The 17,055-nt window shown below is 43.9% G+C and overlaps 1 protein-coding gene across 2 annotated transcripts in view; it reads right to left on the bottom strand.

Moving 5' to 3' along the window:
• The window catches only part of NUP205 (nucleoporin 205), a 100,259-nt gene that overhangs the window by 4,806 nt on the left and 78,398 nt on the right, over positions 1-17,055 (bottom strand). For both annotated transcript variants that reach the window (XM_068277971.1, XM_068277972.1), the window contains exons 30-40: positions 15,704-15,802; positions 12,803-12,951; positions 12,532-12,723; positions 10,080-10,201; positions 9,021-9,159; positions 7,634-7,760; positions 6,475-6,551; positions 6,043-6,171; positions 5,806-5,932; positions 2,618-2,784; positions 2,411-2,534 (exon numbers count right to left, since the gene is read on the bottom strand). In XM_068277971.1, the coding sequence (XP_068134072.1) occupies positions 2,411-2,534; positions 2,618-2,784; positions 5,806-5,932; positions 6,043-6,171; positions 6,475-6,551; positions 7,634-7,760; positions 9,021-9,159; positions 10,080-10,201; positions 12,532-12,723; positions 12,803-12,951; positions 15,704-15,802 (1,452 nt within the window). The remainder of the gene's footprint in view (positions 1-2,410; positions 2,535-2,617; positions 2,785-5,805; positions 5,933-6,042; positions 6,172-6,474; positions 6,552-7,633; positions 7,761-9,020; positions 9,160-10,079; positions 10,202-12,531; positions 12,724-12,802; positions 12,952-15,703; positions 15,803-17,055) is intronic.

Below are 17,055 nucleotides of genomic sequence, written 5' to 3'. Positions count from 1 at the left end.
CAGGTCGCTTCGTACTGTGCAGGCGCAAGCACCCACTCTCGCGCACTCACAGTACAGAGTGCTTCCAAAAATGGCCGCAGCAAGAGATTCAAACGGAGGAGCCTGCAGGGTAACGAGGACACAGTCAGGAGACCGGGAAGCATTCCCTCTCCTTAGATACGTATCTGTTTTTTAATTTTAAATCAGACTTCAGATTTAGTTTCTTTCTCCATATGTAGATCATGTCCCCTTGTCTTTTGTACAAACAGGGATAAAAAGATCATCTGCCAACCTTTTGATTTGCCCTCTGATGTATTTATACAGGTTAATCAGGTCACCCCTTATATGTATTTTTTCCAATCTAAATAAATCCAGTTTGTCCAACCTTTCTTGTTAAGTTAAAGCGGAATATAACCCAGCATTTCAACTTTGCTCTAAAACATTATTTACAGCATATTATATGCAACTAGCATTTTTTTTTTTACTAGACCAGCATTCGAAGGGTTACACACAGAGTTTTAAAGTTCCATGGAGAGATATGCAGACGCATCCGAAGTTCAGATAGATACATTTAACTAAACAGACTGTAACAAGTGGTGAATGTTACACACTCTTTGGCTGTCCTCCAGCTCCTGCAGTCAGAGAGAGTGAGTCACATTCCACACTTAGATACATTTATGTAAACAAAATGTATCTGAACTTCGGATGCCTCTGCATATCTCTCCAGGAACTTTAAAGCTCTGTGTGTAACCCCTCGAATGCTGGTCTAGTAAAAAAAAAAATGCTGGTTGCATATAATATACTGTAAATAATGTTTTAGAGCAAAGTTGAAATGCAGGGTTATATTCCGCTTTAACCCTCCATCCATGATTAATGATCTTCCCACCCCGGCCATCCCTGAACCTCCCAGATGTGCAGATCACTGTTAACCACACTACCATTCGCCCTACCTCTCAAGCCCGCTGTCTGGGTGTCACCCTGGACTCCGCACTCTACTTCACTCCCCACATTCAAAACCTCACAAAGTCCTGCAACTACCACCTTCGTAACATCTGCAAGATCCACCCTCATAATTTCCCTCCTTGACTACTGCAATGCCCTTCTGTCTGGTCTCCCTATGACCCGAATAGCCCCACTGCAGTCCATCATGAATGCGGCAATCAGAATTATCCATTACTCCCATCGCTCCACCAGGGCGGCTCCCCTCCGTGAATCCCTCCACTGGCTTCCTATCCAGTCCATAATCAGATTCAAGATACTGTGTCTGACCTACAAGTTTGTCCACAAAACCTGTCCAACCTACATTTCCGATCTTACTCAGAGGTTAACACCTAGCCGCTCACTCTGCTTCTCCAATGAACTTCGCCTGACCGCCCCCCGCATCACCCAGTTCCATGCACGCCTCCAGGACATCTCAAGAGCTGCTCCAACACTATGGAACTTCCTACCTCCACCCATTAGGGCAGCCCCCTCCTTCAACATCTTCAAGAAGGCCCTCAAAACTCACCTTTTTCACTCTGGCCTACTACCCCTCACAAGTGCTCTAAACCCATAGATGAACTCTGGTCCCCTACCTTTCATGTCCCTACCTCTCCCTCTAGATTGTAAGCCTTTGGGCAGGGTCCTCCTCCTTTTGTGTCCTACCTGATCATGCACCTCCATTACTGTGCACCCATGCTATGCATCTGAGTGAACTCAACTTGCCTAATCTCCGTGCTCCCATCCAGTGACTGACTAAGCATTACCTTGTACTCATACTGTGCTGTGTGATCTGGTTTTTCTTATATTCCTGTATTGTCATATTGCTGTATGTCACCCCTAAATATTGTCTGTAACCTAAACTAATGTCCAGCGATGCGCAATATGTTGGCGCTTTATAAATTAATTAAATAAATAATAATAATGTAGTTGCCCATCTTTGTACCTGTTCCAATATGTTAATACAGTATAGCAGGGGGGGGGGGGGAGAGGGAAGAGAACGTTACAGAGCAATATTATTCACAAAAGCATATTTACCCCTAAGCACCAAGGATCATATAAGTCAGACACAGTGGACCTTTTCCAAAAGGTTAGTACTGAGCAAAACATTCATACATTTTCATAAACTCCTCCACAGACGTGCAAAGTGTACGCAAGGATATTTGTACTATATCCCTCTGAAGAAGGGTCCATCCATGGTCACGAAACGCATGTCAGGCTGCACTAAGTGATACTACCGTGATATATTGGGTTTTATGTACCGGTTTGTAACAATTTTTATATGTTGAATTAAAAAGATACTCTTTATATTGGAAATTACTGTAGGCAATTGAAACCCTCATTCTTGCCTGCATGTGCTTTTTGTCACTGATGTTCATTTAGAGGTGGCGTTATATGTTATGGTGCTTTTGTACAACAAGAGCAATATATAGAGAGTTCAGTGGAAGGATACAGGAGCAGACGGAGAGTAATTTGGCTTTGATATTGATGAGCTTCACGAGTCTCCTCCGGGCCAGTGTATACTTCTGTGTGCTGGAGATCTTATCTATCCCAACCGGCATCTCTGACAGGGACAACTGCACACAGAACAGGCATTAGATACAGCATAGCGCTTGGATGATATTTAGATAACAGAGAAGTTCTTGGTTTATGGAGATACCTCTTTAATCTCATCTGGTGGCAGCTGCTCCACGTTCTGTAACTTGCTCATGCTCTGTCGGTGGGTGTCGTAGTAGGTGAAGAAGTCGTGGGAGCATTGCTTAAGAAGAGACAAGACGATGCCTAGACTGGGGAGCCGCCAAGAGTGAAAGAGGGACATCTGGGAGTCTGCAGGGGTTAAAAAAAAATTCAGGAAAATGTAATTTGACTGGTTATTAAAGGAAACCTGCGAGAAAGAAACATTTCCCAAATTGTGACTTACCTTGGGGGAGGATGCAGAGGCTTCCCCTGTCCTCCCCCACCGGACTGTTTCAGCACTGGCCCATCCACCAAACTGCTTGTCGATGGATTGCGTGGGCGCAGTAGCACATACCCGCTCAGGCTTAGCGGGGAAAAAGCAGAGCCCGATCTGGTACATGCTACTGCACAGGGCTTGCCAACTGCGCAGTAGCATGGACCCGATCAAGCTCTGCCTTTTCTGCAGAAGCCCGAACGGCTCCGAGCTACCGCCCAGGCGCAGTGTGGTCGTGCTTCAGGGGACTCCGCACCGGAACGGAGAGGTGCAGGGAGATGGGGAAGATGAACTATTAAACTATTAAATATTCAGCAAACTGACGTAAGTGACTGGACCCGGTTCCCGAAGCTGCGGGCAGCGGCGTGGGAGTGATCCGAGCGGATGGGGCTGCAGGAAGCCGCAGGTATGTATAAAACTTATTATTTCAACTCTGGTACACTTTAACATTTGGGGTTTAACTTAAAGTGTACCTGAGACAAAGCTAGTAAAAGAATTAATACGTACCAGGGGCTTCCTCCAACTCCGTTCAGGCCATGGGCTCCTTCACCATCTCCCTGGGCCACTCAGATTGTCTGCTAGCCCACCCGATAACTTGGCTAAGTTGCACTTTGTTGCGCATGCGCGGGTCAGCTACGTGCCCCTGTTTCACTCATATGGCCGGAAGCGTTCTGTGACTGAGTCCATGAAAGTGAGACAGGGGTGCGTGCGCAGCTGGCCAGTGCAACAAACTTTGACTAAGCCAAGTTACCAGACAGGTGAACTGAGCGGTCTGGGGAGACGGCGAAGGAATCCACGGCCTGAAGGAAGCAGGGCTGTGGAGTCGGTCCAAAAATCCACCGACTCCGACTCCTCAGTTTAGGATTCCACCGACTCCGACTCCTCTAATTTGCATATTACAATTTTGTTGATTAAAAGTATGTAACATGAAATTCGGCTCTTTTACAAGACAACTGAAGTGAGAAGGATATGTAGACTACTATATTTATTCCCTTTAGACTAAAACTAGTCCTTGGTAAGAGTACTTGTAAAAGGTACAAACCGGAACAAAGAACATCTATCAGGCCCTAGGCAATGTAAGTGTGGGTACATGTAAGAATGATGTGCATGTACTCTTCAGGGGAATGAGGAGATTGTAAACAGACAACACCTCTGTGTTCAATGTGCACAGCATTCTCAGTGGATTCCCTGCAGCTCTGTGGGGAGTGCATATGTAGAGTATAGTACTACTGTGTAACAAAGTAAACCTGAGACAGATGAAATTAAAGTTTTATACATACCTGGGGCTTCCTCCAGCCGCCTTCAGGATAATCAGTCCCTCGTTGTCCTCCTCCACCACCTGGATCTTCTGCTATGAGTCCAGGTACTTGAGCCAGTCAGGCGTAGTGCGCATGCACACACTCCGCCGCCAGGAGCATACTACACCTGTGCAGCACTATTGCGCAGGTGCAGAATGTTCCTGGCTGTGGGAGCGGCATGCGGCCGGACAGCGCTGACTGGCTGAATTACCAGAACTCATAGCAGAAGATCCGGGTGGTGGAGGACAGCGAGGGACTGATTAGCCTAAAGAGGGCTGGAGGAAGCCCCAGGTATGTATAAAACTTTACTTTTCATCCGTCTCAGTTACCCTTTAATTTGTAGTCACCAAACCAAATTTTAACAACATATCAAATTATTTGATTTCATCAGCAAAGGGAGTGCATACATTTGCATAAATCCGCATCAATGCAGAATTATTTCCATCTCGTTGACCATCTCTATTAGTGACACAGCTACACATCAGGCTTTATTCTTACAGCATAGATGTTATTTAGTATATATAAGAGATTCCTGTGTACACATCATATATACAGTCACAATCAGATATGTATATCTGACCTTAAAAATACGGGGACTGCTTTATTGAAGCAGCACAAGTAACTAATTTTGATTGGTTTATTTCATTTTTGTGGACTAAGCACAGCTATTACTGTATATATACATTATTTTTAATGACTATTATCTGAGAAATAGAACATTTTATCATATTTTCTATTTTAATTACAGTTACAAATTCATTAGGAGTCGGAGCATTTTTTCCCGACTCCGACTCCAGGCACCCAAAATTGCCCGACTCCACGACTCTGACTCCACAGCCCTCGAAGGAAGTCCGAGGTATGTATCAACTCTTCTGTTAACTTGGTCTCAGTTTTATATAAAGCAGCATCTGAATCCTCTCGGCCGCTCAGCCTTATGAAAGCCGAGAGCATTTACCTCCACTCCGTTGTGTGACATCACACCTGAGCCGATCCATGCCCTGTGCGTGTGCACAAGGATTTCTACACATAAAATATCTGACAGTCCAGCAATGACATCACGCTGGTGCTTGTGTCCAGGCCTCTGTTGCCATCTGGAGGCAACTTAGCCTCCTGCAGTGACTTCTAGAAGCAGATGACCTCAACCCTTTACTGCTGATTGGAGGGGAGGCGTAACAGTAGGTGAGCAATGCGGGGGTTCTAGGGATGTGGCAAGGGTTGTAGGAAAATAAAGGGTTGGGAAAGCACCAATCAGGACTGAAGTAGGAGCTAAGTGCATCAGACTCTATGGCTGTCCAGTTGGTGGACTAGTTCATTTGACCCCCGAATCTGAGGACCCTTGGAGGAGAGTATGGGGGAAAGGGGGAGTGCACATTAAGGTTAGTTAAAGAAACTGTCTTTAAGGTAGAACTCCAGTCATCACATATATTGTGCAAAAAGAATGCCTGTGTATCACTGCATAAACAATCATTGTTTTGATGCTAAAATGCCTTCCTCTCATCTTCCCTGGGGTATGGTCATGTGATTATGCCTACAGGAAGCTGTTGACTCATCAAGCCCAAGATAGATGTTTAATACCCACAATGCTTTGCAAATTCTTACCTGTTCTGGAGCCATCTCTGGCAGTGCTCTCGCTCAGGCTGGGGGTGAACAGATACACCATTTGCTGGGGGCTGGAGGAGGTTTGTATCATCAGGGTATGGCAATATTCCATCACATTGGCACAGATCTATACAAAATAACAAAGGAGAAAAGATCAGAGACAGCGGGACTAATGTAAAGGCCAAGCCTACCCAAGGCTGTGCTACAGAGCTCCATTGTCTGGTCCAGCCTGCTCACCTGCTTCACTGCCAGCTCCATGTCATCTCGCTTACTCATGCCGTCTATCTGAGAGCCATCGTCCTGCAGATTCAGCTGGCGGAGCTTGTCTGAGCCTCCAAAGCGGCTTAACAAACTGAGGCTAAGACGCTAAAAAACAATAAATAAACAATTACATTTCAAACTCTACTTCTATTGAACACATGCTATCATATTAATGCTACATAAGTATTTTTGTAATTACATATTAGCTTTCCATTTGATATACAGACCGATACTAATTTCTAAAGCTAACAGTAATCTCAAATTTCACTTCCCTGCAACTATGGTAACAGTACTGGAATGCCCAGAATTCCCTTCATCCTGCATAAGTAATTACACAGAGCAGAAGCTACTGCTATTTTTACACCTGTACTAATAGAGCAATTGGTAACCTGTATGAAGCTGCTTTACCTGGAAGCGGCCGATATGTCCTTGGAGCTCTATCAGTGACCCTTCGTTTAAACTGATGTCCAGCTCATTGATCACACCTGGAATAATGGGAAGGAGATTTAGGGCCGTAGAGATATAGATAAATGGAGAAGAAAACTGACACAATTATAGTATAGAATATTTCACACACACCTTAGTTTCATCTCTGTGCAGTGTTTGCTCAATTCTATAAACTACAATTAGCGTTCAAAATACAACCTGGGGAGCTTTGAGTAATGGATGCACTTTCCAGCAAAGTGAAACATACTATTAAGATGTCTGTTTTCCTTAGCCTGTGTAATCTTGATCCTCCCAATTACTCCTGTTATTGCCCGATGAAGTGGGTGTATGCCAGCGAGACGCGTTGCATTTGAGGCGTTACGGATGAATAATTTTTCTACTGATATTTGACTGTTTGAGTCTAACTGGGGCGGTAAGCCCACCACTATCCACCGTTTTAAGCTGTCCTTAATTATTTTACTTTAAATCTGGCGCCTCTGTTCAAATATTAATTTAATCTCTTGAGTCCACCCTCGATGGAGGGGTATCACCCACTGTGCTTTTAACCCAAATGAGGTTGTGTCTAATCTCCCGACCTGCCATTACAGTGGTTGCCTTAGTGGTAACTAACCTTTGTGAGTACCTCTCATCTACTAGGAGTTATTATATTGTGCTAACCCTACTACACTACTTGTTTCTCCCTTTGTTTTTCAAGTTACATCAACAATCTAGTAACCATTGCAATAACTTTATGAATTAATGGTTTACCCTTCCAAATTTGTATGGTTTGGGAAATGTTGTAAAGCACAGGAAATTTTGACTAGAATTCCACGTTATTTTTCAAATACTGTATCTTTGACACATGCAAACTGATCATTTTCCTCCATAAAAGAATAAGCTTAATGTGTTAGACTCATTTTTATAACCAGAGTTTCTCTTTCACAAATGTTAGCACTTGATTGAGAAACAGATCATACTTTGGGTGTTTTTTTTATGTAGAAACATTGAATATTTAGATGAATTTACAAAGTAACAAACTCCACTGTCTCTACTCAAGTGATGGAGGACGAAGTGGCAGGTTTACTTTCACAAGCCGTCCGCCAGATGTTCATATAGACAATGGCAGCGTGTGAGCATTCACCTGGCAGTGCGGCTTTGCTGAGCAGTCCTGTGAGAAGAGCCAGCTCCTGCAATGACCCCAGACTTCCCTCCTGGCTCCTCAGGATAGCTTGGATTGTGTCAGAATGAGAGACCAAAAACTGGAACACCTAGCAGAAAACAGAAAAGTTACTCAAAAAAATAAATAAAAAACAAACAAACAAATTTGCACTCATCTTGGAAAGGTATTTAACCTTTCAGCAGCCAATTTATTTAGAGGCTTGTAAGTGCTTCAGGCCATTTAATTTGAGCACATTTTTTCTGTCTTATTTGTTACAGTTGCTTACTGCTAATTAGTACCGCCGTAATGTGCATTTATGGCCACTTGTCACTAGGGGGCAGTGTGAGACAATAACAGAGGATTTCTGCTTTCAGCTTCTATATTTTCTGTTAGCAGAGAGAGATCAAAGCATTCCAAGATATTTACAGCACAAGACGTTCTGCCAACTGAGGTAAAAAGCAGTGCACACATCTCAAACCAGATAACTCTATTGAAGCTGCAGGTGGTTTAAAGGGCCACTTTTGTGAAAAAATGTAAAATGCACAAGTACCCATACTTATAAGAAATATATTTCTCCCTGATTAAATTGCACTATAAATTACTTTTCTCCTAATTTCCTGTCACCTACAGTATGCAGTAAAATCTGACAGGTTTTGGACTAATCCATTTCTTAAAGAGTCTTAGGGTTTTCCTAATTTTGTAAATCAGTTACTTGCGATTGCTCAGTCCAACTGCCAAAATAAATGTCCAAATTAGATGGGAGTCCAACCGACATCGTTGCATACATACTTTTCAGGGAGTGCGTTTGTAAAAAATAAAAAATGAAGGCTATACTGAGAAACCCCCATGAGGAGATGGACTAGTCTGAAACCTGTCAAGATGTTTATTGCTTACTGTAAGTGAATACGACATAGGAGAAAATAAATTTATTGTGCATTTTAATCAGGGAAAATCTACTTCTTATAAGTATGTGTACATACTGTATTGTACATACTGTAAATTGTTCACGATCGTGGTCCTTTAAAATGACCATGACGTGAAGCTGAGCAAAATAAACCAAACATGTGATCATAAAGTACAGGATCAGAGGTGACCTTCAAGGATGCAGAGATATGCCCAGGAGATAAATAGGCAAATATGCTCCTCCCCTTTTGACTCTTGAAGACTCCTCCTTGGTCCTTTAAGATAATGTATAGTTTCTTTGGCCAGTAAGAACACTCCGGGTCTCCGTTCTGCTTTACCATGTTTACTTCTACCTCCGGAACAACTGAAAATGTAGTCATGTAGTCTTCAATATAGGCTCCGCCTGTGTATGTCGATTTGATCATAGGCTGTGTTTATATTACGTTTAAGACCTCTGTGCACTCACCTGTCCAGCGGCCTGTAAGTGCTGGGCTGTGCTGGATGTGAGGATGACCTGGCAGAGCTGCAGTGCGGGTAACAAAACCTGCCTATATCTGTCCAGCGGCGCAGGGATGAAGACAGTCGTATCTCGTAACCCAAACGGCCTGCGATAAAGAAAAAAAAACATTTCATTACAGTTGGACTTTTAAAAAGTTCTATAGGTTACGGCCAGATCCTGAAGTTGGCCACTTTGTGATCTGACAGGCCGATACGTGGAGTGGCCAGGCTACTGCCGCCAATGTGAGAGGCGGCAGCGGCTTGTGTCCCTCTTCTTACATCTGTCCGCAGGGAGGAAATATACAGGGCAGCCTGCTGTGTATGCGCACGGCGTCTCTTGCTTTCACTGCTGTTACTTCAGCAAAAACCAGCAACACAGGCGCCGGCTGCAATAGAAGTCCAAAGACACAGACACACCAGGGGGAGGAGAGAGTACAGGCACACTGGACAGGCTGCCCTGTATATTCCCTCTTGTTGCCGTTCACCCATTGCCCACTCGCTTTGCCGTCAATATGACAGCAGAGCTCTGTGAGCCAGTCAGGAGCCGATTTCATTGGCTCCTGACCCGTCATCAATGTGAGCCAATGAGATTGCGTCAGGAGCCAATGAAATCGCCTCCTGACTGACTCACGGAGCTCTGCTGTCATACTGACGGTAGGGCGAGTGGGCTTTAGCAGCGGGAGAGCGGCGCGATCAGTGGTGGGGGAGATGAAATCTACACCCTGGCAGGGATCACAGTTGCGAAACAGGGCGTACATTTCAGCAAATGTGGTCCAGAAGTGGTGAAAAGAAAAAGCAAAACAAATATAAGCCAATTGGTACGTAGTAGTACTTCTTTTTCTTCCTTTGATCATTGGATAACACATGAATTCTGTAGCATGTTTGTTTGTTTTTTAAATAGCCACACATTGCCGATACTGCGGAAATACAGACTCCCAATGAAAGAAACATGCTAAGTGCATCAAGAAGTAAATTAGGTATAGCTAATGATAGCCGACCAAGACAACAGAGATTAATATTAACTTACCCATGCTGGTCAACCTCGGGACGCATATCATACACTTGGCACTGTGCCAGTCTGACAATAACCCCACAGCGCAGCAACTCCAGTGCACCCTGCTGGCTTTTGGCTACACGGGTTAGAAATGCCTAGCATTAAAGAGAAAGATAAAAAAAGGAATTTGTTACAATTATTTTGGTAAAAAATTAAGAACACCCTCAACAAAGTAAGCCTGGCCAGCTGCACGCGGGCATCTGTTACACTTCTGCTAGGAAGACACAATGCAATTTTCTGGCAGGTTTATCTGCCAGATCGATTTTTTTCCAGCATACCCGATCTGAATTTTGATCGATTTTCTGAAAGTTTTTCCGATCGATTTCCGTTCACTTCTATGGAAATCGATTGGAAAAAAGTATCATATTTCAGATCGGACATGCTGTAAAACATCGACCTGGCTGGTACATCTGCCAGAAAATTGTATCGTGTGTACCTAGCATTAGGGAACCTGCAGGCAGTGCTAACCATTCTTATTTAATTTGCACTGCAAACGCTGCCATACTGAAGATCCCTATTAAATATGTATTTATAACCTAAAGATTTTATACATAAAGATAAAAACTGATGTAATTTTTAGTAGCCCATTAGTAAAACTTTAAGGACTGGTAAGGTTTTGAGTTATACTAGATGGTCATCTAGTACTGCTAGCGAACCAGCAACACATTCATCTATGAGCAGCCGATCGGCAACTAGACTGGGTGGCTTGGGCACCAGAGATTGGGGGTAGTGTTAGGCACTTGGAGGGAGGTTAGTGTTAAGTATTTGGAGGGGGGGGGGAGTGAGCATTAGGAGAGAGGGGTTGTGTTAGGCATTAGGAGGGAGATTAGTGTTAGGAAGTTAGGTTAGGGATTAGGAAGTTAGGTTAGGGTTAGGCATTAGGAGTGGGGTTAGTGTTAGGCATTAGGAGGGGAGGTTAGTGTTAAGGTGGCAACACACCATACAATTTTTTAAATATCTGTTCAATTTAAGAATTACAATCAATTTTTCTGACTGATTGTAACATTTAAAAAAATATGACCAATGTACCACACACGTATGTTACATTTTTTCCCAATTATTATAAAAAAATTATTGAAAACTGACAAAATTGCTAGGGTGTGTATATTAATAAATTGACAATCCAACACACACCATACAATCTTTAGAAAGATTGAAGAAACATATCTGGCATTCCGGATCGATAAAAATCGAAGAAAACTGGAAATCCGATCGGATTTTTCAGTCGAATGAAAAAAAAAAAGCTTTCGATTTTTTGGGGAGATACGATCGTTTTTATCAAATTACCGTAAAATCTGATCATTTTATTGTATCGTGTGTGGCCACCTTTAGGCATTAGGAGACAGGGGTTGTGTTAGGCATTAGGAGGGACATAATTGTACATATGTATTCAGATAAATAAATGATCAAATAAATAATTATAAAGTGCTTGAATAATTATGTACAATTATGTCAGACTTGTATTACAGTATAGAATATATTCATTTATTTATTATTTTATAGTATATTGTGCTTGTGATTGTATTTTATAATGCTATTATGTTTTATGTGTTTATATATGCAGAGCACTGAACGTCTCTCTTTGTTATCTGTAGGCACTTTTATTTGGACTGAGGAAGTGTGCATAGTCCCACGAAACGCATTGCCTGTGCTTAAAGGGACTCCCAGCTCTACTTAAAAAGTAAAATAGTACTCACCGGGGGCTTTCTTTAGTCCAGCGCTGGTCGGGAGGTCCCACGACGGCGTCCTGGCTCCTCTCCTAGGCCCCGCCCCGGAATGGCTGGACGGCGGCAGCCCGGGCGACACTCGGCTACGCGTATGACGCGGCTGACGTCACACGCCGGCCGCCTCGCGTCATCACGGCGGCCGGCATGGCAGTATGGCGCATGCGCGCTTTAATCGCCACATGCAACAAGGTTCAGACAGGAAACTGCCAGAAGTACCTCGGTACTCAGAGCTTCTTGTGGGAGGGGTTTCACCACAATATCAGTCATACAGCGTCCCCTGATGGTCTGTTTTTGAAAAGGAGTAGATTTCTCATGTAAAAGGGGGTATCCGCTACTGATTGGGATAAAGTAAATTCTTGGTCGGAGTTTCTCTTTAAACAGCAAAGAAACCGTGTGAGACCACTTGAGATAAGGTTTTACTGCAGTATAGTTCAAAGGGTCATTATTTCTACTTTGTTTTATAGTTTAAAAGACAGACTGTGGTTTTAAAACTGCAACTGTGACAGAATGATGCAATGTTATTAAAAAACAGCTATATAACGAAAAATAAAAATATGAGATTATTTTCTTGGCTACTAATGTTCTATGCGTTATCCTTACTACACATCCAATTCATTATATCATAAGTTTTTTCCGCTTCAGGTTTGCTTTACATCTTGTTCAGTAAACATACATTGATCTCTCGGTGACACACATACCAGCTTAGATTCATAGATATAGAGAGCTTTTAGCACAGGAGCCTGAGGCATGAGAAGGTTCTGTAGGATTGTATCATCCTGGACCAGGCTGTCCACCAGGACCTTCAGATATCCACTGTTGGAGAGATAGAGGAGCCATTGCTGCTGTTTATCCATGGAAACCATGCGGTCTAGCAAAGCCAGAGCCAACATCTGAAAAGACAGGGACATTGATGGTCAGAGAAGGTCATTGAGCTGTGAAAAAACAGAATGCAGAGTGACATCTGCTTACCCTGCCGATCTCGTGGCCGTCACAGGCATCTCGGCAGACCACGTCCATCAATGAGGTCCAGTAACTCTCAAATATGGCCAGGTTGTCTCTCTGCAGCTTACTAAAGATGTCCTCTGGGGCCGTCAGCCTCTCCCACATGGTCTTGTTAGCTGAAGGAGAAGAAAACTTTAGAGCTGCCCGCATCCTGTACAACTCTCTACCAATGCCCATCAGACTTGCCCCCTACTTCAGCACCTTCAAACAAGCCTACAAAACTCACCTCTTCAAGGGCACTTAGCCCATCCCCCCGATGCCCTAACTCTCTCTGCCAAGAACCCCTCTAAGCAGCCTCCTCCTTTTGTGTCACCACCCCCTCCCTCTAGATTGTAAGTCTGGCAGGGCCCTTTCTCTCCTTGTGCATCATACGTGATTGTGAACTCTACCCAGAGTAACGTGAACTTGTATTATTGGGACTACTACTCTAGTGTATGATCTGGCATTGTATTACTACCTGTACTGTGCTGTTAATATTATTGCTTATTACCTGTATTGTGTTTTCAGTCACCCCTGTTATCACTGTCTGTAATCTTATTTAATGTACAGCACTGCGTAATTTGCTGGTGCTATATTAATACAATAAATAATACTGTAATAATAATAGATGGTAGCATATGAAAAGAGAAATGTACAGAAAACACATGATGTGGGCAGCTCTATACACCTGCTGCTCAAAGTTCCCTCTCCAGTGGCGTAGCAATAGGAGTTGCAGAGGTCTGGACCGCACCAGGGCCTTTTTGCCAGGGGCCCCCCCATAGGACCCTCCCTCAACCGCAGCATTAGCTCTTTATTGGTCCTGTGCCGGTAATGATCACTTCTTTAAATGATTTGAATTATAATCATTAACAAGCTGTTCCCCACCCCTTCTTGCACCTCTGACAGTGTGATTGTCCTGGGCAGGTTTTGGTGTAACATATAGAGTGCTGGGGGGGGGTTAGTGGCAACTCGGACCGGGGCCCATAGCTCCCTAGCTACGCCACTGTCCCTCTTCATTAGCTCAAGCCTTCTTATTACAGCCCAAAGAAGCCCCAAGTTATAACAGAGCATTCAAATTGACAAGTGAATATAAACGGTATGTAGAAGCAAAGTGGAGAACAGAATGTGTTTTGCATGGTGAATGTACTTGCCAGTGCAGTACGGCTTGCTTAAAGAGAACCCGAGGTGGGTTCTAACAATGCTATCAGCACACAGAGGCTGGGTCTGCATATACTGCCCAGCCTCTGTTGCTATACCGAACCCCCCTTAGCCCCCCCTGCGCTTTGCTATGCCCCCATAAATCACCCAGCCGTGCTGTCGACACACAGTGTGTCGCAGCTGGCTGTTTACTTCTGTAAGTGTCACTCTCGCCGCTCCCCCGCCTCCTCCATAGCTCCAGTCCCCGCCTGCGTCCATTCCCTCCCCGCTGTTTACTTACAGAAGTAAACAGCCGACTGCGACACGCTGTGTGTGGACAGCATGGATGGGTGATTTATGGGGGCATAGCAGAGCGCAGGGGGGCTTAGTGGGGGATCGGTATAGCAACAGAGGCTGGGCAGTATATGCAGACCCAGCCTCTGTGTGCTGATAGCATTGTTAGAACCCACCTCGGGTTCTCTTTAATCTCCAGAATGAGCGCAGCTTATGTGCAGGTTTATCAGGTGCAACCATACACAATGGCCCACATGCAATTACATTTTTTACCTGAGTTATCTCCTAGGAGATAATTTTCATCTTCTCTTTAAACTAATTTTTCTGCATTTTACAACTGAAAAGGTATCCGAAAGTTGGGGAAAACGTCAGACTACACTTCCCAAAATGCTTGCACTACCGTAAAAATAATGGGTCTACATGAAGAGCTACGGACCTATAGTCACAGGAAGAAGGTGGTGAGAAATCACAATTTAACTTTCCTGGCAGCAACCCCGAGTCAGGCTCCAGGTGAAAAAAAAAAAGAAGAAGCCAGGAGCAGTAATCCCAAGCCTGACTCTGGGTAGCCCCCGGGAGGTATGGAGAGACAGTGCAGCGAAGCAGGAGTTTCTACTCACCTTCCAGTCCTCGAAGGCTCTGGATCCCTTGGGTGAGATCGCCGGTTTGTTGTCATGATGACAGACAGCAATCTCACTGTAGAGGTACAGCGCCCCACCGGAGGACGGAGGGAGAATTGCAGTGCTGGATCCCGGGTAGGTGAGTATTTTACAGGGCTGCCGCAGATCTCACTGCGGTATGATCTTTTCTCCTCTTTTTAGGGTCTGAAAGGGTGTGAAAAAAAAATTGTGCCGCTTTTAGACCCTAAAATATGGCAATAATCATATCGCTGGGGAGGTTAAAGTGGACCTCCTGTGAAAATTGGACATTTCAAGGGGCCTTTTGTAATGGGAAGTTATATGGGAAGTGTCTCCTCCTCCAACTCCATCCCAGCTGACTTCCAGCACTTGGCTCCGCCTCCTGCCAAAAAAACCCTCCACCATTCTGTTTTCTGTATCTTGACAGAAAAAACAGAATTGCGTTTTCTGCAGGGGGGGGGGGGGGGGGGGGGGGACGGAACACACCCTTGTGCACAAATATTTGAAAATAAAAAATAATCTAAGGAATTAGACAGTAAAGAGACTACATGACCAGGGATGATCAAGGAGGCAAAAATATTTCTGAGTTCATGCAGAATCAGGTAAATTTTTATGCAAATGTATGTAGCTTGAAAAAGGACCAATCAATTTAAAACTGGGTGGGACTTGCTTGGTCCATTTTCAAGCTTCATATATCTGCATAAAAATGTACATATATCTGCATAAAAATGTACATAATCCTGCATGAACTTGGAAATATTTGTATCTCATTGATCATCCCTAAACATGCCACATGCTGCACTGACTGCCAGCTCTTGCCTACCTGCTTCCAGGTTATCCGGTTCATCAGGTCTCTGTGCAATTTGTAAATAATACAGCAACGCTCCATATAAATGGGCTCGGACCCTCTGCAATCCGCCTCCTGTATGAAAAGCAAATCCCTAACAGTCAGGATTTATTAGGTTTATGATATTTACATGCTGGTTGCTATTTTGGTTTAATATAATGAAAACAGAGGAGGTGATGCAAAACAAACATTACCAGAATTAAATAGTGCATGCCTATTGAGGATGGTTAATAAAAGTGAGCTGCTCTCTAAAAGGAATCGGAGATGAAAAACTATAACAAGTAACTTGTCTATATATCTTATCTAACGTTTAGCTAGTTTACACAGCAACTCTAGCTGCAAACAGCTTCAACAGTTTATGATTAATTATTTCTGTGATACAATTAGAGCAGCCATGTTCTGCTTGTCTTCATTACACACAGGCAAGCTGATCTGTAGCTCCACCCCTCAGCATGTGAAAACTCCCCTCTCCGCCCCCTTGCCTCTGAAATCTCTGGCTGGTAAGGCCTTCTCCTACTCCTTCAGCAAAAACCTCCTCCTCCCCAGAATGTGCTCCCATGAGCACTTGCTACATGGAACTCAGAATGCCTAGGCGCTGGAGGAGCTGTGGGTGAGGTTTGTTTGGTTTACAGGGAATTACGAGGAAAGAAAAAGTATTTGGCTTGAGGAATGCCCTATAAACTATATGTAAGGGGCACAATAATGAAATGTGTAAGAGTTTATCTCGGATCCACTTTAAATCCTGAAAGGCACTACGAGGGGAGTAACTACAGTGAAGCAGCTCCTGCGACCGTAGGGGGGCCCAGAGCTGTGAGAGGGCCCCAACTACTATTTCACTCTGTCCAATAAAGGTATCAATCCTTCAGATCAGGTTTTTTTTGTGGCTACCCTTGTTATGGATGTGACTTTAAAAGCTTGTCCCGCCTGAGAAGGCTGCAAGTCCTATCAGATTCATCATTCAGTCAGACTTGCAGAAGACAGGGGCTCAGGTCTCACTACTTCTGCTTGTGAGTCACGGCTCCCAGCAGTCTCCTCACATAGACTCCGCACTCTTTTCACCACTTCAAAGCAGACGGTATTCTTTTGTGGCTTTACCGCATGTTGTGAGCTTTATGAATTAACATTTTCTGAAATGTGTTGAGGTATTTACCGGACATGTAGTAATTTACCTCACTGCTCGGTAATTTCAGCTTTTCATGCGGTAAAAGGCTTTATGAATTGACATTTTCCTGAGTGCTCGGTAAAGTCAGCTGTTTTCTGCATTATCGAAAGCAGTAATGCTTTATGAATCGACCTCAATGCGGTTCTTATTTTACGAATTACCAAAT

This window comes from Hyperolius riggenbachi, chromosome 3 (genome assembly GCF_040937935.1).
Source record: "Hyperolius riggenbachi isolate aHypRig1 chromosome 3, aHypRig1.pri, whole genome shotgun sequence".
Classification (NCBI taxonomy): domain Eukaryota; kingdom Metazoa; phylum Chordata; class Amphibia; order Anura; family Hyperoliidae; genus Hyperolius; species Hyperolius riggenbachi.
Note: the sequence above shows the minus strand (reverse complement) of the source record. Positions and strands in the feature narration are given on the sequence as shown.